Source organism: Anabas testudineus, chromosome 1 (genome assembly GCF_900324465.2).
Source record: "Anabas testudineus chromosome 1, fAnaTes1.2, whole genome shotgun sequence".
NCBI classification, from domain to species: domain Eukaryota; kingdom Metazoa; phylum Chordata; class Actinopteri; order Anabantiformes; family Anabantidae; genus Anabas; species Anabas testudineus.
The window spans coordinates 17,058,773-17,074,885 of record NC_046610.1 but is presented as its reverse complement, the minus strand read 5'-3'; the positions used below and the strand labels follow the sequence as shown (position 1 = coordinate 17,074,885).

At 40.7% G+C, this 16,113-nt stretch overlaps 1 protein-coding gene across 1 annotated transcript in view; it reads right to left on the bottom strand.

Moving 5' to 3' along the window:
- Positions 1-16,113, bottom strand: part of LOC113161954 (cytoplasmic phosphatidylinositol transfer protein 1) — a 55,426-nt gene that overhangs the window by 4,026 nt on the left and 35,287 nt on the right. The window contains 8 exon segments of the mRNA XM_026359829.2: positions 2-246; positions 1,905-1,968; positions 2,084-2,239; positions 2,853-2,948; positions 5,718-5,789; positions 6,466-6,473; positions 7,795-7,883; positions 10,908-11,056. Of these exon segments, the coding sequence (XP_026215614.1) occupies positions 2-246; positions 1,905-1,968; positions 2,084-2,239; positions 2,853-2,948; positions 5,718-5,789; positions 6,466-6,473; positions 7,795-7,883; positions 10,908-11,056 (879 nt within the window).

Genomic DNA, 16,113 nt, shown 5'->3' with positions numbered 1-16,113 from the left:
AAACAGAGTCGGGGAGGGTCAAGGTTTCCGGAGCAGACTTTTTGCGGGGTCGGTCCTTTGGGACAGAGAGAGACTCAGGTGCATCAGTGCACATGGGGGTTGAAGGGGCACTGGCAGGCCCAGTGAGGGCACAGGAGGACAGGGGGGTCTCGCTGATGGAGATTGAGGGGGGAAACATCCCAATCTTCTGGTTGGTGGCCTCCTGGATGGTGCGTTCAAACTCTCTCACCTCATCCATTGTCATGTCTGGATTGGAAAGAGATCAATTCAAAATGGTGACTTAGGGAAGAGATTTGTTTTTTTTAGTCCTCTAAAGAAACGGTAACTTTCCAGAGCCTGTCACTATTAGTAAATAGAAAAACACATCATGGTCAGAACATTACTGAAAACAACACAAACCCAAAAGCCAAGAACGTGTATATTTTGTTAGTTTAACAGCAGAGATGATGCTGTTTGTTGTTGTTTGCACCTATAGCCCAATGATTCCTAGGTTACTAACTTCAGGGTTCAGCAGAATACTCTTTTCAGTACATGGTTCTTGCAGCTACCTGTATATCAATCTTTTATTTATGCCTAGTTTGACTTTGTGTGGATTTATGTGGACCATTATTTGCAGCTGTAACAGTTTTAGAGGCAAGTCACCAAGGGTCCAAATATGAGACAAAGCAATGGTGTAAAAAAAAAACAATGAAAAAGACACATACACTTGCACTGTCATCGATCTCTATGTCATCCAGTGAAGATGGGTTTGTTGTGGATTGCTCTTGCTGCTCATGGCAAACTTTAATGTTGGTTTTCTCATGCATTTGTCTCTCATAATCCCGCACGTCATCCAAAGTCATATCTGGAAGAAGGGGGGGAGGGATGGAACGAGGGTTTAAATGTCGGCAATTCCTCTACAATGGCACTCCAGATGAGACAGGTGGAGGGAGGAGAGGGTTAGGCAGCAAGGGTGCATTCCATGGGTAAGTATAATTTTAAATGGATGATTAGGGCTGTCTTAAAGTTAAAGCTTTAGAGGTGAAAGGGCAAGATTCCTATGACCCAGAGAGCTCACAGGAGACAGACACATCTGACCCACACCAGGAAGAAGGAAGGAAAGGAAGGAAGGATGCAGTCAAGGACCGTTCAAGACTGAGAAAAGACATGGACAATCTAAACTAAAAAAAAAAAAAAAAGAGGCAGGACCACTGGAAGCACAAGAAAGCAAGACCTGGAAGGGCTAAGAAGTAGTTAAAGTATTTTAAAATCAAATCCAGGGAGTAGGAAGCAGTGGAATAATGGTTAGTTGTTGTGTTAAGGAGAGGAATACACTTCACGGCAAAGACAATAGACACGTTATCTATATGCCTTACAGCCATGGAAAAATGCTTAACAACTGAGAGTGGGTAAATGTGTTTCAGCAAATCTTCTTCACCGATGTAAACATCCCACTTTGTTGGCATAAACTTAGAAGCATGAATTTCTCTATAATAAAACATGAAAGATTAGTAATTGTTATTGTGCAGTTTCATTCATCCATTTCAAGCAAACTGACTATGCCCAGAAACTACAGTACAGGGTTTGTTATTAGCGGGTTAGAGGAGGATCCATGCTGTAGAAGGAGGAGCAGGACTGGCCATGGTAGAGGTCAGATGAGGGTGGAGCAATTTTTCATGCACACTACATGGTAAATAAACAGCAATCAATAATCAATAAACAATCAAAAAGGGCTTCTAAAGAACATAGTGAACATAACACATGTTAAGCTTATAATATATAATATAAAACAATAAAAAGAAACAACTTTATTTTGGGAGGAATATTAAAATAAGTGTGAGTGAATAATTGATCACTCAAAATTTTTTTAATGTCCCTATGACTGTGAATTAGTCCGGGTGAAAGATAAAGGCTGATAAACCCACCAATCCATTCATCCACCCAGGCAAAGGCCTGTCTGTGTCCCAGCAGCAGCACATCCCGAATCACCTGTATCAAAACACAGTCATGATCAGAAAACAGTGTTTATCCTTTTGTTATATCATGTCAACAATTCTGACTAAAATCAAGTGTGCGGCGTCCTTTCCCATAAGTGACCTCTCACCTTGTGTACGAACTGCTCCACTCGTGTCTGCAGACCCCACACCTCGAACTTGACAGTGACCAGTTTGTATGAACACATGATGGGGTCCTGGGTCTCCCTCCAGCCCTCCTGGAGTATCCCCCGTGACGTCTTCCCCGACTTGAAATACCTCAAGTCCTGCGGTGGGGAACACAAACACACATACATTTAATATTACAATAATGAAGACAAACCAAGAGGGATTATTATTGTTTCTGCAGCCGAATGGAGACAGGCGTAAGGGAGAGCCTAAAATTAGACGCCTGACTGAACACTAGTATTAAATACCTTTCACATTAACCCCCTGGTCCTTGGAGAATCTCTATCTAGGCTCATTAGAGCTGAGGCAATCTGTTATTAAACAGCTATGAAGACAATTACCAGCTCTCTCACGTCACAGACTCTGAAGTGTAAAAAGGCTTTGGAAGCATATTAAGCCCTTAAAGTTTGTATTAGGTATGAAACACATTTAACAAAGTATGAACATGATGACCCACATATGACCTCAACAATCCTCAAGGTGTTGAGGACTGCACAGCGGGACTCTGCACCAGTCACCTGGAACTGAACAAGCCTTTCGATTGAGAGGTGAAAGCAGAACTTGTGAAATCCTACCTTCTCATCTACTCCACATTGTTTTACTGCTTTAATTCCACATTCAGCAGTGTTGTCATTTACACCTCTCTGGTAGTGTTAGCTCCCATTAGACTCCAACATATATACACACACACACACACCTACACGAGCTCACCTCAGACTCTTTATAGTAGCGCTCTGGGATCTCATCGTAGGCAATGTCGACGAAGCACACCTCCCTCTCCTGGTCCTTCAGCTCTGTGTCGAAGATCTAAAATCAAAAACAGATTGCTTTGCCAATGCTCGCTGCAGCCTCCGCCTGCCAGGTAGAGTAGAATCTTTGCATACAATCACAAGAGTCAGATATACGACTGTATTTACCCATGTGACAAATTTGAATATATGCTGACTCTACGCCCCCTCATGAAGCAGAGAACAGGCCAAGAAAGGAACACTGTAATTGCACACACAGCCATTAGGGGATGCTCTATACCTACATCTGGGCCAAATGACAGTGCTGCTTGCAGTTACTGACATATGTTGACAGTCCGCTGATACAAAACTGTACAAAAGTGCTTTTTTTTAAATAATTGTCATTACTATTGATTTGTAATTGTGCTGATGATACAGAGGACTTCTTAATTCAAAAGATAAAGTACAAATGCTCATGCTTTTAATGACTAAATATTGTATAGTTATCCATTTCTCAGATCATTGACAGTGCATGCAGTCTTGTGTACATTTAGACATAATCTTACATGAGCATCAGCACAGACCTCTCACTGCAGAACCTGCCTTGTACAGCAGCCGCAAGAGGAAATGTGGCCACAAGAGTCATTTCAGGGATTTATCATTAATCTAACTAAAGCTAAAACTGGATATCTTCGCATCTTAAGTTGTTTCTAACATGTAAGCGGAAAGACAGAATTAGGTCTGCTTTACCGTGATATGACTAGTCACTTGCTTTTTCCGCAGCGGACATTAGTAGCTTGTCAACAGCTGACAGTAGCGGTTAGTTTAAGTAACGATGTGACTGAAGAAAGTAATTGAAATGAGAGGAAACACGGGTTTGTGAATTCACAGGTGAAGGGTTCACTGTCTATGTCGGCGTCAGCCTGTGCGCTTCATCTCGTCAGTCCGTCACAGGTAGACAGTGTGTGTTTTTTTTAGTAAAAAGCATAGCCATTTGTCCTAAAGTCCTTGGCAGCCAGGGTCTCTGGAGGCTGATAGCAATCACTGTATAAGTAAATAAATGTATCGGACTGCATTTCATTATTCTCCAGAGTGAAACATACACACAAAACAGAGAAAATCACATTCATAGCGTGAGGTAGAAAACATTTACAGTGCACACAAAAGCTTAGCAAATTGGTCAGGCAGCGGGGAATTTTTTTAATTATTTAGAAAATGCAGGTGTGCAGAATTCGCCGTTGTAAATCCACATGGCTTTTAGTGAAGTCGTTACATTTCAAGGATAATTAAAGAACATGTTTCCTTCACAGTAAATGTCACACATGTTCACACTGGGAGATGCACCTGTGCAGGCTAGGACATGACATAACGTCTTTTGCGAGGAATGTTCCCCAAAGTTCGGGGGGGGGGGGGTAGAGTATGTGCGCTCTAGGTGCTCTTGAACTGCAGTGATGCAATGCTTCAATTTCGGTAACATGAGTACATGAGGTTTAGGCACAAGCACATCAAAGAAACTGATGTGTTTACTCAACGACGTGTGCACGGGGGAAAACATCCTGAGCAGACAGATGTGCGTTATGCTACTAGATTCCACGTATGGGGAAACATGACAGTTGTTTAGAGAGCACGTTGTTGTATAAAATATATAAATACGAAGCAGTTCGTGGCTTTCATATTATTTTATGGCATTCTTTATAGCAGATATACACAGCATACATATAAACTGGTTATACAATGTCATAAAACATGCAAAGCCCCTTTATCGTTTGCCCTGAAGATGTTATGCAACGTAGTGTAGCTGTATCACCGAATCTGTGACTCCGCTCATCTCTCCGAACGTCTGACGCCTGAACACAATCACATATCTGTGCGACGCAACTGTAATTTCTGTCAGCTCCCGCGCATCAAGTGCATTTGCTCAAGGCAACTTCGGCTGTTCAAATTTAATAAAGACGTTTTTGATCTGTAGCCATGTCTTGTTAAATCAAGCATGCATCAATCTAACATGCCTACATGTTTAATGTACACCGACAGCCTGTCCATTTTGGTTTGGCGCTGCACTTTACGAGTACATGCAAAGTACTCTGAGGCACATCAACGAGTTGGGAACAATTCCTCACGTGTACAATCACCAGAACCACGACGATTTGAAGCCAAATATGAAGACACTGTAAAACCAACCCGCTGGCCACATAACATGATACATTTTAAACAATCCCACTCTACCAGTCACTGTGCAGGCAGTGGCAGCCTTTCATTTGATGACTAATGTCCCTATAAACTGGAGAGCTGAGTAAAATATAGAGAGAACGTAAGTGAGCAGGCAAACAGCCCAAATGAAATTAACTGTCCAACAAGTGGACCGGTTTTTGGCAGACACTTAAGGCTCATGTGTAGTTGGCATTATGCTGCGATGGAACAGCACTGGCGGCTCTGTGAAATGTGCCAAATGTGCCTCTGTGGTTTACACCTGTAGCCTTTGTTACCATATGTCTGTTATGTGATATTTTGTTAGTTAATTGTCTTTTCTTGCTTTACATATTCATGCATCGGAAAGACAGGAGACAGACATTAAGCTGAGAGATCTGCGTGGGAAGTGACTGGGCCTGATATGAGCCCAGTATAAGAGTGTTTAAAAAAAGTAACATTAGCACACATCATATCTCTTTCACTTTTTTTAAACTCTCTAATAGCAGCACTGACGTCTCAAATCCAGTGCTGGGCATCTGTCGAGCACAAAGAGTGCTCCTTCTCCATTCACAAACAACTCGCATTCACCTGGTGTCCTCCAAACCACTATTAAAAACCCCAGATTACACACACACACACACACACACAGTCTACTCACGTTGTCATTGCATCCTTTGTTGTCCTCATATTTGGTCTCTATGTGGATGGAGAACTTGGGTAGGAATGAGCACTGTGGATTAACAAAGACATTTTGTGACAACGTATGAAAAACCAAACACGCTGCATGTTGTTGTTCATATGCTGAAAAGCAACATCACGTATCACAGTAGTGTAGAAAGTTATGTTCATGAAATACAAATGTTAAAGTTAATAACACGTCTTTCAGTCTTAGAAATCTTCCTCTTATTAAGACCAACTGTTAAATAAAAAAAATCTAAACTCCAGGCTGCGACAGTACAATATTTGAATTTCTATCGCCCTGTCACAAGTGACAAACTCCGAGACAATTCTTCAACAATTCAAAAGAGTCTTTTGCCTCAAAAGCTAATCTTGACGCGTGTATTTAAACTGACTCATGCATGAACAGAAAACGCTCCCACACAGAGAAAATATCAAGCATTTTGTCACTGTCACAACGTGTTCTCTCCTTCCCCTGATATCCCCGCACCCTAAAGCAACGTGACTCACATTGTCGACATTTCTCGCTGCACAACTCAAGTTAAGTTTAACAGTACATGTCTTAAGATGTGTCAGCTTGCTCGGTCAAAGGCTCGTCTGTTTTCAGCTGTTAATCTCAGGTCACTTGTTGCTCATTAGCAAAGTGTTGAAGGCACCAACTGTATTGTTGTTTTGATCTTTGCAGACATAGTAAAAGCAAAATACTAAATTTATTACTTATTACTTACAGTATATTCTGCAGGCCAAGACGTCGGGTGATGCAGACATCAGGTTGGAGCAGAGAGAAAACACAGCGGCACAGTTAGTTCTATACCCTGCTCAAATCTTCCACAGTATGAAATGAACTGAGAGAGCAACAATGTGCAAAAAATGTGTCAGACATAAAGGCGCTAGTCACATTAAATAGTGACTCTCGCATATGCGATACCTCACACCATTCTCCTCCTCTGTGACTTTCTGGCTCTCAGCGAATGGAAACTTTCTTTTATCTGTGTTTCTCAGGTTATAACACTTTCTCAGAGCCAGATCATTAGAGCATCACAGAAATCGTTGAACTTTTGGTGCACTCTGGTTGTCTGAACTCTTGGAAAATTATGAACCGAAGCTTATTCCACTGCTGCAACCGTTGTAAGTTTGCGTGGATTAAAACCATTTGCTCCGTGGCCCATAAGTAAACATGTAAATGTAAATATGTGTCGGCTTGGACATGTTTCAGTGTCAATAACGTGTTTGTGCTTTTCTCAGATTAGCCTTTTCTGGCAAATAGAAATCTGCATTGTGTTACTGATGTGTGTGACTGTGTGTCAACATCACATTTGAACTGAGAGATATTTTAAATGCTGAGTGTTTTTACATTTGACCTGTTGACATTATTACTTTAATACACTGATTCATTCTTGTGTCTTTAACCTTTTCCATTTACAGCGATATGAAAGCTGTTATTAACAATCATGTTTAATCAAGCGCAGGATTCATGTGTCCATTGCTACAATATTTTCTGTGGTAAAAGCTCCATAAGTGCTTGAGAAATAACATATGCGGCAGCAGATCACTGAGCATTAGAGCTTCCTAAATTATACAACATTAGTCAGAAGTTGGACGGGACGTTGGGTGAAAAAGCTCTTTTCTGGAGATGGGTTTTTAAAGAAAAGTGTTGCACGGTAGGAAAACTCGACCATGTGCCTGAAATGGCTCTTCTCAAAGCTCTTGGAAGACTCGTACAGTCTTTTCACACCACTTCAACTCTCGAAGACAACCAGAAAAATGTTTGCACCAAGTGCCGAGCAAACTGTGTTTTGACTGGAAAGAAAACAACTTTCAGCCCACTGACAACTAGTTGAGAAGCTGACCTTTAAAAGTGTCTGGGCTCTATGTGACTGTAGTGTTACGCTATTCTAGGCTCTGTGTGATACAGTAGGACTCTTTCTGTTGAAGCTGCCAGCTGATTGAGCGTTTACTTGTGGCACAGGCCGGTATTTTATCAGAGAGAGTTCTTATAGCTGCATCACACTGATTTATTGGACAGACCAGCAAAGATATCTCCTCTGTATTCTCACCTGTTATGGTGTAAGGGTAGTAATTCCATGCTTTCTCTGTCACGTAGAAGATTTTCGGAACCACTGCTCGGGCCCAGCTGGGTAATTTACTGCAGGTAGACATTGAGACAGACAGAGGGAGTAAGTGGAGAGGTACTAAGAGTTTGTAGCAGAAAAGGCAGAAATGGGGGTGAAATTGCTTCCACTATCGCAGCAATCATCAAAAACTTGTTCCAATTGTGAAAATCTGCTGATACGGCCGAACACAGAAGATGAGAGATGGTATGAAAAGAGCCCCTCCATGCTTCATTTCAAGGATGATGCTACGAGGGCCCAAACATATTTATCTGCCCATAGGTTTACTCTATCTCTGAGGTATCAAACTTACTTTTTAAGGCTTTTTGAACCTATCTTGAGAACCTACAGACGAAACTACAACGACTTTGAGTTTTTTTTTTTTTTCTTTTTTTGGACAAAACAAGCACCTTAAAAATGCTATTTTAGAAAAAAAAAATATTATTACTGTGAACAATAAATAGCAGCAACAATAAATCAATTCAGAAGAATAATCCGAATGTTTCAGACCCCATGCTGTGGGTTGTGATTGATTAGACACTGATCATGTTCATACACACTGATCTAGTGTCAACATGAAGTTGACGTTCATCAAGTGGTTGGCTGGATCCGTCTACCTGGCTCTGTCCAAAAGTAACAAATCTAGCTGCTCCCCCACTAATTAACCGAACTCTTGTTTACTGACTCGTTTACTTGACTGAGCCAGCCTCAGCTTATCTACCATATGTTCAGCGAGTGCACCCAGGACTTGATGTATGACTGTGCGTGCCTGACGTTCTCTGATCTGGAACTCCGAACACTGTTGAGAGTGTAACTGAAGCTAAACTGAGAACTTATTCATGAGACATGTCAAACACAGAAGTGTCCAGGCTTTCATTTGGCCCGAGTTCACTTCTACTTTCTTTGACTGACATGGAAACAGTTTCTTAAGCAGAACAAAAATGGTGCCCACTGCATCGTGATGGCTGAGAATAAAAACAGCCTTCGACGGTCACATTGTGTGAATGTTGGCAGGCTCGCTTGCTCACTCACTCACTCTCTCTCTCTCTCTCTCTCCTTTTCCCTGTGTGCCTCTCTCTCTCTCCCCCAACAAAAGAAGCTGACACTCCTCCTACACCTCCATCTGTTGATTTCTCCCATTGCCTCCTTATTCCTTTAAAGATCTTTGCCAATAGCTGCAGCGATGGAGCCCATGTTGCCAAGCGTGCGAGTGTGGTGGGTGGATGCTCCGCGTTTTCACGCCAAAGCCATCGATTTTATTTAGAAAGGAAAAAAAAAAAAAACACTTTCATTTAGTTAAATTCATCCAAAGAAAAGGCAACAATTTATCCTTACTTACACAACTTACTATTTACAATTACCATGCCCTCTCTGCTCATAATGAAGGCTATTGACAGAACAAGCATGGAATCGATGTTCAGGTTGGATGGGTTCAGGCCAAATAGTGAAGTACAGCGCGAGGCAGATTGTGAGGGCTAATGAGGTGGTTGAAGCGTGACAGAACGAGTCCAGATTGACTTCCCTGCTGGTGAATCAGAGCTAAATGCTTAGTTGTTGCAGCGCCAGATGGATGACCACTTGAAAAAGGCAGAATAATAGTAAGTTAGGGTAAATTATTTATTAATTTCATGTATAACACTATCTAACATGATTTTAAATGACTTATTGTAATGTCACAAATATTGGTTTATGTTACAGTACTGAATTTCATCAACTAGAAATCACTTGCACTTTGGTTATTGGACAGTCACATCCTTCAGATGCTGGTCTTATCTCTTTTGTACTGCCCCCATTGAGACTATAAGACTGTAATGAATCCCCTCTTCACTTTGCATGTTGTAACATCCTGTCATGTGTGAGAACCATGAATGATATTTATGCATCACCTGTAGTTCGGCTGACATTGATTTTTCTGTCCTGCATTCCTTTCATTCTTCCTATATTAAAATTATATCCATGTAAGTAAGCTGCTGAAATCTAGTTTCGTCAGTGTTGACGGTATTCCACAAAAGCAAAGCATAAAACACACCTTTTTTAGCCTGTTAACAGGTTGCTCATATAAATATAATCCTATATTTAAGCATAGTGACTGTAGTGACTTAAGCATGTCATCATTTATTTACTACTATTAAACTGGTGTGCATCGATTCTTGTGCTTCTCCTCCGATAACAACTTGTTATTAAAACCATGATTTTGTTATTGTCCAAACCATTCTTTGAGCAATTTTTAATGCTTTTGTGAATTTTAAGAAGTTACTAATAAAATGCTCCATTTTATTTTCTCCTTCACTTCTTCTCTACAGAGCAAACTGAATGGAAGCCCAGCCTGTCTCCATTTGCTCCCTCTGCCTTCTTTCTTCTCCCCTCTGCAGAGCAGAACTGTGCTGGCTCAACATAATTAGTTCCCCGGCACAGTGAATGCTGACACAGGTATTTGCACTCAAACAATATGCCTACAGCAACTCTTTCTCCTCTTCTATTTTCTCTCTCTTTCTCTCCCACTGTCTCTTTCTTTTCTCCACACATGATTCATCCTGTTTTCGGTTATCTCACTGTGATGTAGATCTAACTAAAGTGTGCAGAGGGGTCACACTTGCATCTGCAAGCACACATACGCTTCAGTGCACACAGGTGCCCACAGGATGCAGTAGGGTGCAGATGTACGGGGCCGTATAAACTGTGATGGATTGGTAACTTGCTAGTAACAACGGGCATTGGGTCGCATGCGTCTATCTCCATCTGTGCCTTTACAGTCTTATCACATTGCTGAGTGTAATGTGTGTCCAAGGTAGCTGAAACACAGATAACTGCTAAACTTAGTTCTTTTTTCAGATTCAGGAAAAGTCATGGCTGAGGACAAAATCTGTGCACAGTTTTTCAAACTGCCAGTCGTAAAAGATTGAGCCCCCAGTGGCAAGTGGGGCAAACAGAAGTGTAAAAAAACAAACAATATATTGTTCATATGTTTAAGTAACTGTCTGTGGAGTTTAAGAGTTCTCTACACACAATAAATTAGTTACACGTTGGATAATCAAGCAGCAGGGACACGTTCCACTGACCTGTTGAGGTAGACTCGTTTCTCTGTGAACTGTCCTTGGCCGTGTGCCGGGTCTTCGTAGGGTTTATTCTGGACGACTTCCACGCCTTCCCCTCGATCACTCTGCTCATGACTGTGTTTACTAATCATGTACAGCTGCCCAATGCGGTACTGAAAGATACAACACAGACAAAAGATAAGTTCACATACAGATGTCTGAGAACAACCACTTGGAGAACACAGTACAAAGTGTAACAGCCAGGGGGACATAATGCAGTCAAAGAGACACTGATGTGTTCATTAGTTTAGGAGTTGGAATTTTTTTTAAATTACAGGTCAGCTCTTTGTCCATGACGGGGAAAAACTAGAATTACCACGTCTTGGTTGTCTTCCTGTGTGAACCAGTCAAGTTGCAGTGTACATGTAAGTTAGTCTAGACTCTCTCTATTCAGTTAATTTAAACAGCTGAACCAACCTTGTGACATCTTCACATTACACTGAGGTAAAAAAAGAAACCTTTAAGCTTGATAAAACTAGTGATTTGATTAATATGGTCATATATATTGATAAGAACTAGTTAAAACTATTTAATTGTTTGATTGTTTTAAAAATAAAACATTTTATTTCCCATATCGCCCACCCTCTACCTTATCTTCAAGACTGAGACAAGAAATAGGTCAGAGAAAGAGGTAAAATCATGGCTGACTCTGTTGTAATACTGTGTCTTTGATGAAATGCCAGACTCTCAGTTTGTGATTTCAGGAACGCTTCCTCTGATTTAATCACCATAACTCATTTGCACACATCGGACTGTGTTCAGCTAATTCAATATTATACCTTATTTCAGTTTTACACACCCTGGTCCATGTTTACCTTGTTGAGGCAACAAATTGTGGATTTTCTGCCTTTGATCTGCAGTCTTCATATTCTAAATGCAAAGCTTCTGTTTGTGACAAAAAGTCGAAAGACAAATATGGAAATGACCGAGTGATTTCAAAGCCGGGGAGAAAAAGAGCTGACGGAAAAGTGAGAAACCAAGAAGCATCAAACGAGGGCAACCTGAACACTTTTAATGAGAAGGAGGGGCTGAAAGGAAATCAAAGACAGAGAAATGACACACAGCTGGAGATTTTTGACAACCGACTGGAATTGAGAGTGGAAGATGATACAAATGAGACACAAATGGCAAGAAAAAGATTTTAGTTTGATGAAAGCCGGTAACGCTTAAAGAGCCTTTTTCTGTTACGGGCTATGAACAAATGAAGCTTGATCTCGTCACTCTTCTGTCTGTGCTCTTTCCTCCTCACTCCCGCTCGACTTTGCAAAAGAATCTCGGCAGCGACAGCAAGGCGCTGGTAATGAATGGGTGCTAAATCCCCCGTTTTCCCACGTATTCCTCACTTCCTTGTTCCCCCTCCCTCTCTCTCTCTTTCAGACCTTTACCTGTCACAGCTGTTGGCTAAGCTCTGAAATGCTGTCAAGGAAGTATTTGAGGTGCTCACCCAAAATAGCTCGGAGGGAGACTCAAAATGGTGTCAGCGCCTGGCTGATGTTGTAAATCACTGATGGATACGCCTAATTTCCAGGTATGTGCTAAAATAAATTAAACAATCACGTAACACCTTGTGGAAGAATGCATAACGAAGCAGCTACGGCAGATCCTATCATGAGGCATTTGCATTCTTGAGGTTTCTGCCACTTGTAGAAAGTCAACTTTACCACTTGCATATTGATTTTTGATGCTTCATGAAATTCAATTGAATAAACATCCAAAGTAGAGAAACTACAACTTGCTAAAAGCCATTATTTATAGTTTGAACTACAGCTGAATAACAACAAAGAACACAATATCAAACTGTCTAATTACTGTACAATATTAATATGAATATCTGAACTACTGTGTGTGTATACTTATGCTTCCTGTAGGATTTATAATTCATTCTGGGGCTCCACTGATGCAAGATTAAATGATTTTCAAGTTAAAAGGGCACATACATGTTATAATGCCTCTTTACACAACAGCGCCTCTGGCCATGAGACTTTGTTATCAGGTGTACAGGTGGGAAATGTGCTACCACGCCGTCCAATGTCCAAATCGTGTGCGCTACAGAAATACTGAAGGTAACATATTGTTGACTCTGGCTGTTATTGCTTGTGCATGCTCTAAATAAGCAAACACTGTAAATGCCACTACATCCATTTTCGCAGGTTAAATAATAATGCTGATTATCGTTATCTTTCAACGGCCGATTCTGTCCCAGCGACAATAGTGTAAACATCTTCTGTGGTGCTGTTCATGCTGTTTCCCTGTAAGTGTAGTAACATAACTAGTCTCTAAAGAGACAGTTATTTTAGGTTTTAACTAAAGCCAAAGCAATTAGCTGACTGATCAATTAACCGATCAACAGGGATTTTAATTTTGATAAGCAATTAGTTGCCGTTTTTGAATTTACAGATATTAAATAGGGATCTTAAAACTGACCAGGGTAGCAGTTTCCCTTTTGCCTTCGGTCTTCTCGTTGGGCTAAGCTAATTACACATCAGCTTTACTTCCATGCTACACACAGACGGTAGAGTGGTACTAAGCTTCATATCTAAAGGTGCTTAAGGACTGTGAGATTTCAACATCTTATGAGCTTATTGCAACCAAACTGTGCAAGAGGAATCTAACAAACTTGGGTATGACATCACCTTTATGTACCTTTGCTGAACCATGTCAATATACATGAATGAAAATGTCCTCAGTGTGCATGATCCGTCGAGCCACTGCAGCTCTAAACAAGGAAGTCTTGTGTTGCATTGTTCAGAGGTCATGTGGCAAACTAAATGAGCGTAACATTTCACATCACCTCTCCTATCTCTTACCGCATATAGTAACAAACAGGATAAGAGATGTGAAAGGAGCTTTTTACTCATAATGACAGCACTGTTGCAGAAAAGGGAAGAGGCACCGATGGATAGTAAAGTGTGACATCAGCCTATTTTGATGTCCATTGAGAAGAGAGATGTCCTTTTCTATTCAATTCATCATCAGTGAGCTGCTGTAGTCATTAATTTCTAAAATATCAAGCACACATTCACATATAATGTTGACCTTATATAAGGGCAGGTGCAATAATCTCAAATGTTTGAGGACACCGTGATGAATGTGCTCAGCTGTGGACGGACCACTCCAAATTAGGCAAGGGTTGCACAACAACAAACGAAAGCTTGTCCTGACTGGTTCAAGAGCCGTGTTGTTTTCCACCATTGAAGCAAAACAGGCAATCAGTTCAGCGAATGCTCCGGCGCTGAAGTGCTACTCACTCTGCCGCTTGTCTGGGATCTTCACAGTGTGATCGATCATTTGCTGTAGCTACATGACTCAGCTGGCACAAAGAGGCCAGTACTTGCTTTATTTGTCGTTATTCAATTTGTCTGATGACAAGGCACTGTGGTTTGCTGTTGTTCATTAATCAATGCCAATAAGCTAGAGTGTTCTCATCATCACCGTCTATTACAGGGTTCCGGTCGAGGTCACTGAAACCCAAACCCACAAAGTGTGTCTATCTATCTATATATATATCTATATATCTTAAGACCTTAGTGTGCGATCACAAGCACGTAAAGGATTGGTTTGATGCATCTTTGCTCTCAGTCAGTTTACACTGCACAAATACATCTGAGGGCTAATGCAGAGCAGGCGCACAGACTCACTGACAGCTGATTTGGCAGCTTGTTTTCCTGCCAAGGTAGAAATACTTAGCCACAGGTAGAGCATAAGCAAATAGGATTGTGGTTTATTTAGTTAAATATATTCGTCGGGGCTCTTTGTAATGTGTTAATATCAGTTAAGTACACACAAAATATCATTCAGCCGTGCTTTTCCTGGCTTATAAAGGCTTTTTTTTTTTTTTTCTCGCCATTTCTCACATCAGCATTTGACCTCTTCTACTTATAAAAGCCTTGTGGAGTATGTGGTTGGAATATTTTCTCTTTTCACACAAACCTATATCATATGATGATCCAGAGGCAGTGACTCCTCAGTAATAAAAACACTTTAAAATCTTTTTTAAAAGTTTTTTTTTTTATAGAGAATACAGTTTCCTTAAATACCACTGAAGAAAATGTCTGTCTAGGCAAGTGGTTCTTGCATGAGGCTCATCAATACCTTTGGATAATTTTCAATAAGATAAATAAATACAATTACTTAACAGAGATCATCGGTGTGAAATTACTAATCATAAAAACAGTCGGGAATTTTTTTTCTAGACCACCTACCACTTATATTCAACATCCAACACAATTTAAATTATTCACACTTTAATTATTTTTCAATTATTCAGTTCAGTTCATTTTCATCATTTTCTTTCTGCCCATCTGATATGTTTCTATATAACGGCGTAGGTGTCACTCTGCTAGTCGGAACATGTTTAATTCTGGGTAATCTCAGACAAACATTAAATACAAACATTCATTAAAAAGAAAACTGTAAATACTGCAGTGTTTAAACAGGTCCAAGCCAACTGTCAGACGCACAAACAATCTGGGCTTCCTCAGCATTTTAGTGCTGTTGATGATTTTACACATCAAGAATTGGCATTGGCATTCTGAATTAGTAAAATTACAGCAATGTTGCTGAAGGGAGAATGGAGGCCAGACGATGAAGAAGAAGAAGAAAGAAGGTGGGATAGTGGGAAGGACAAGAAACAGTAGACAGAGAGAGGCTATGATTAGCAGGCTGCACATTGCTGTATATCACTGTAAGGGTGGGCCTCAGTGAACAAAGGTTGGAGGGGGAGCGCAAGTAAATGAGAGCAATAAACCCAAGACAGGCGAAAATGGATAGACAAAAGAGAAGATATTTTTCTGTCCACTGCGTTATTCTGTGGAACAACAACTCTAAACAAAGATATGGACTCTTCACGCCCTCTGGCTCCGTTGGCATATTCAGATAAACACTATTTAGGGTTAGAGGGAGATTGCGATTTGTTGGGAAGTGACTTGTTCTCTTTTATCTTATATAGTTATTTAGATTTTTATCTATTTAACCAGCCCACAGACACTTCTCTGATCGTATCCCCAGGGCTGTGAGTGCCTGAACCCAACCATAAAAAAACGTCGCAGCGACAAAAATTAGACACAAGATAGAATATTTTTGTGAAAAAAGGGGCTTTTGTAGCTTGCATTTTGTGATGGACCTAACCCTAACACCTACTTATGATCACATTCGGTTAACAGGACTTCGT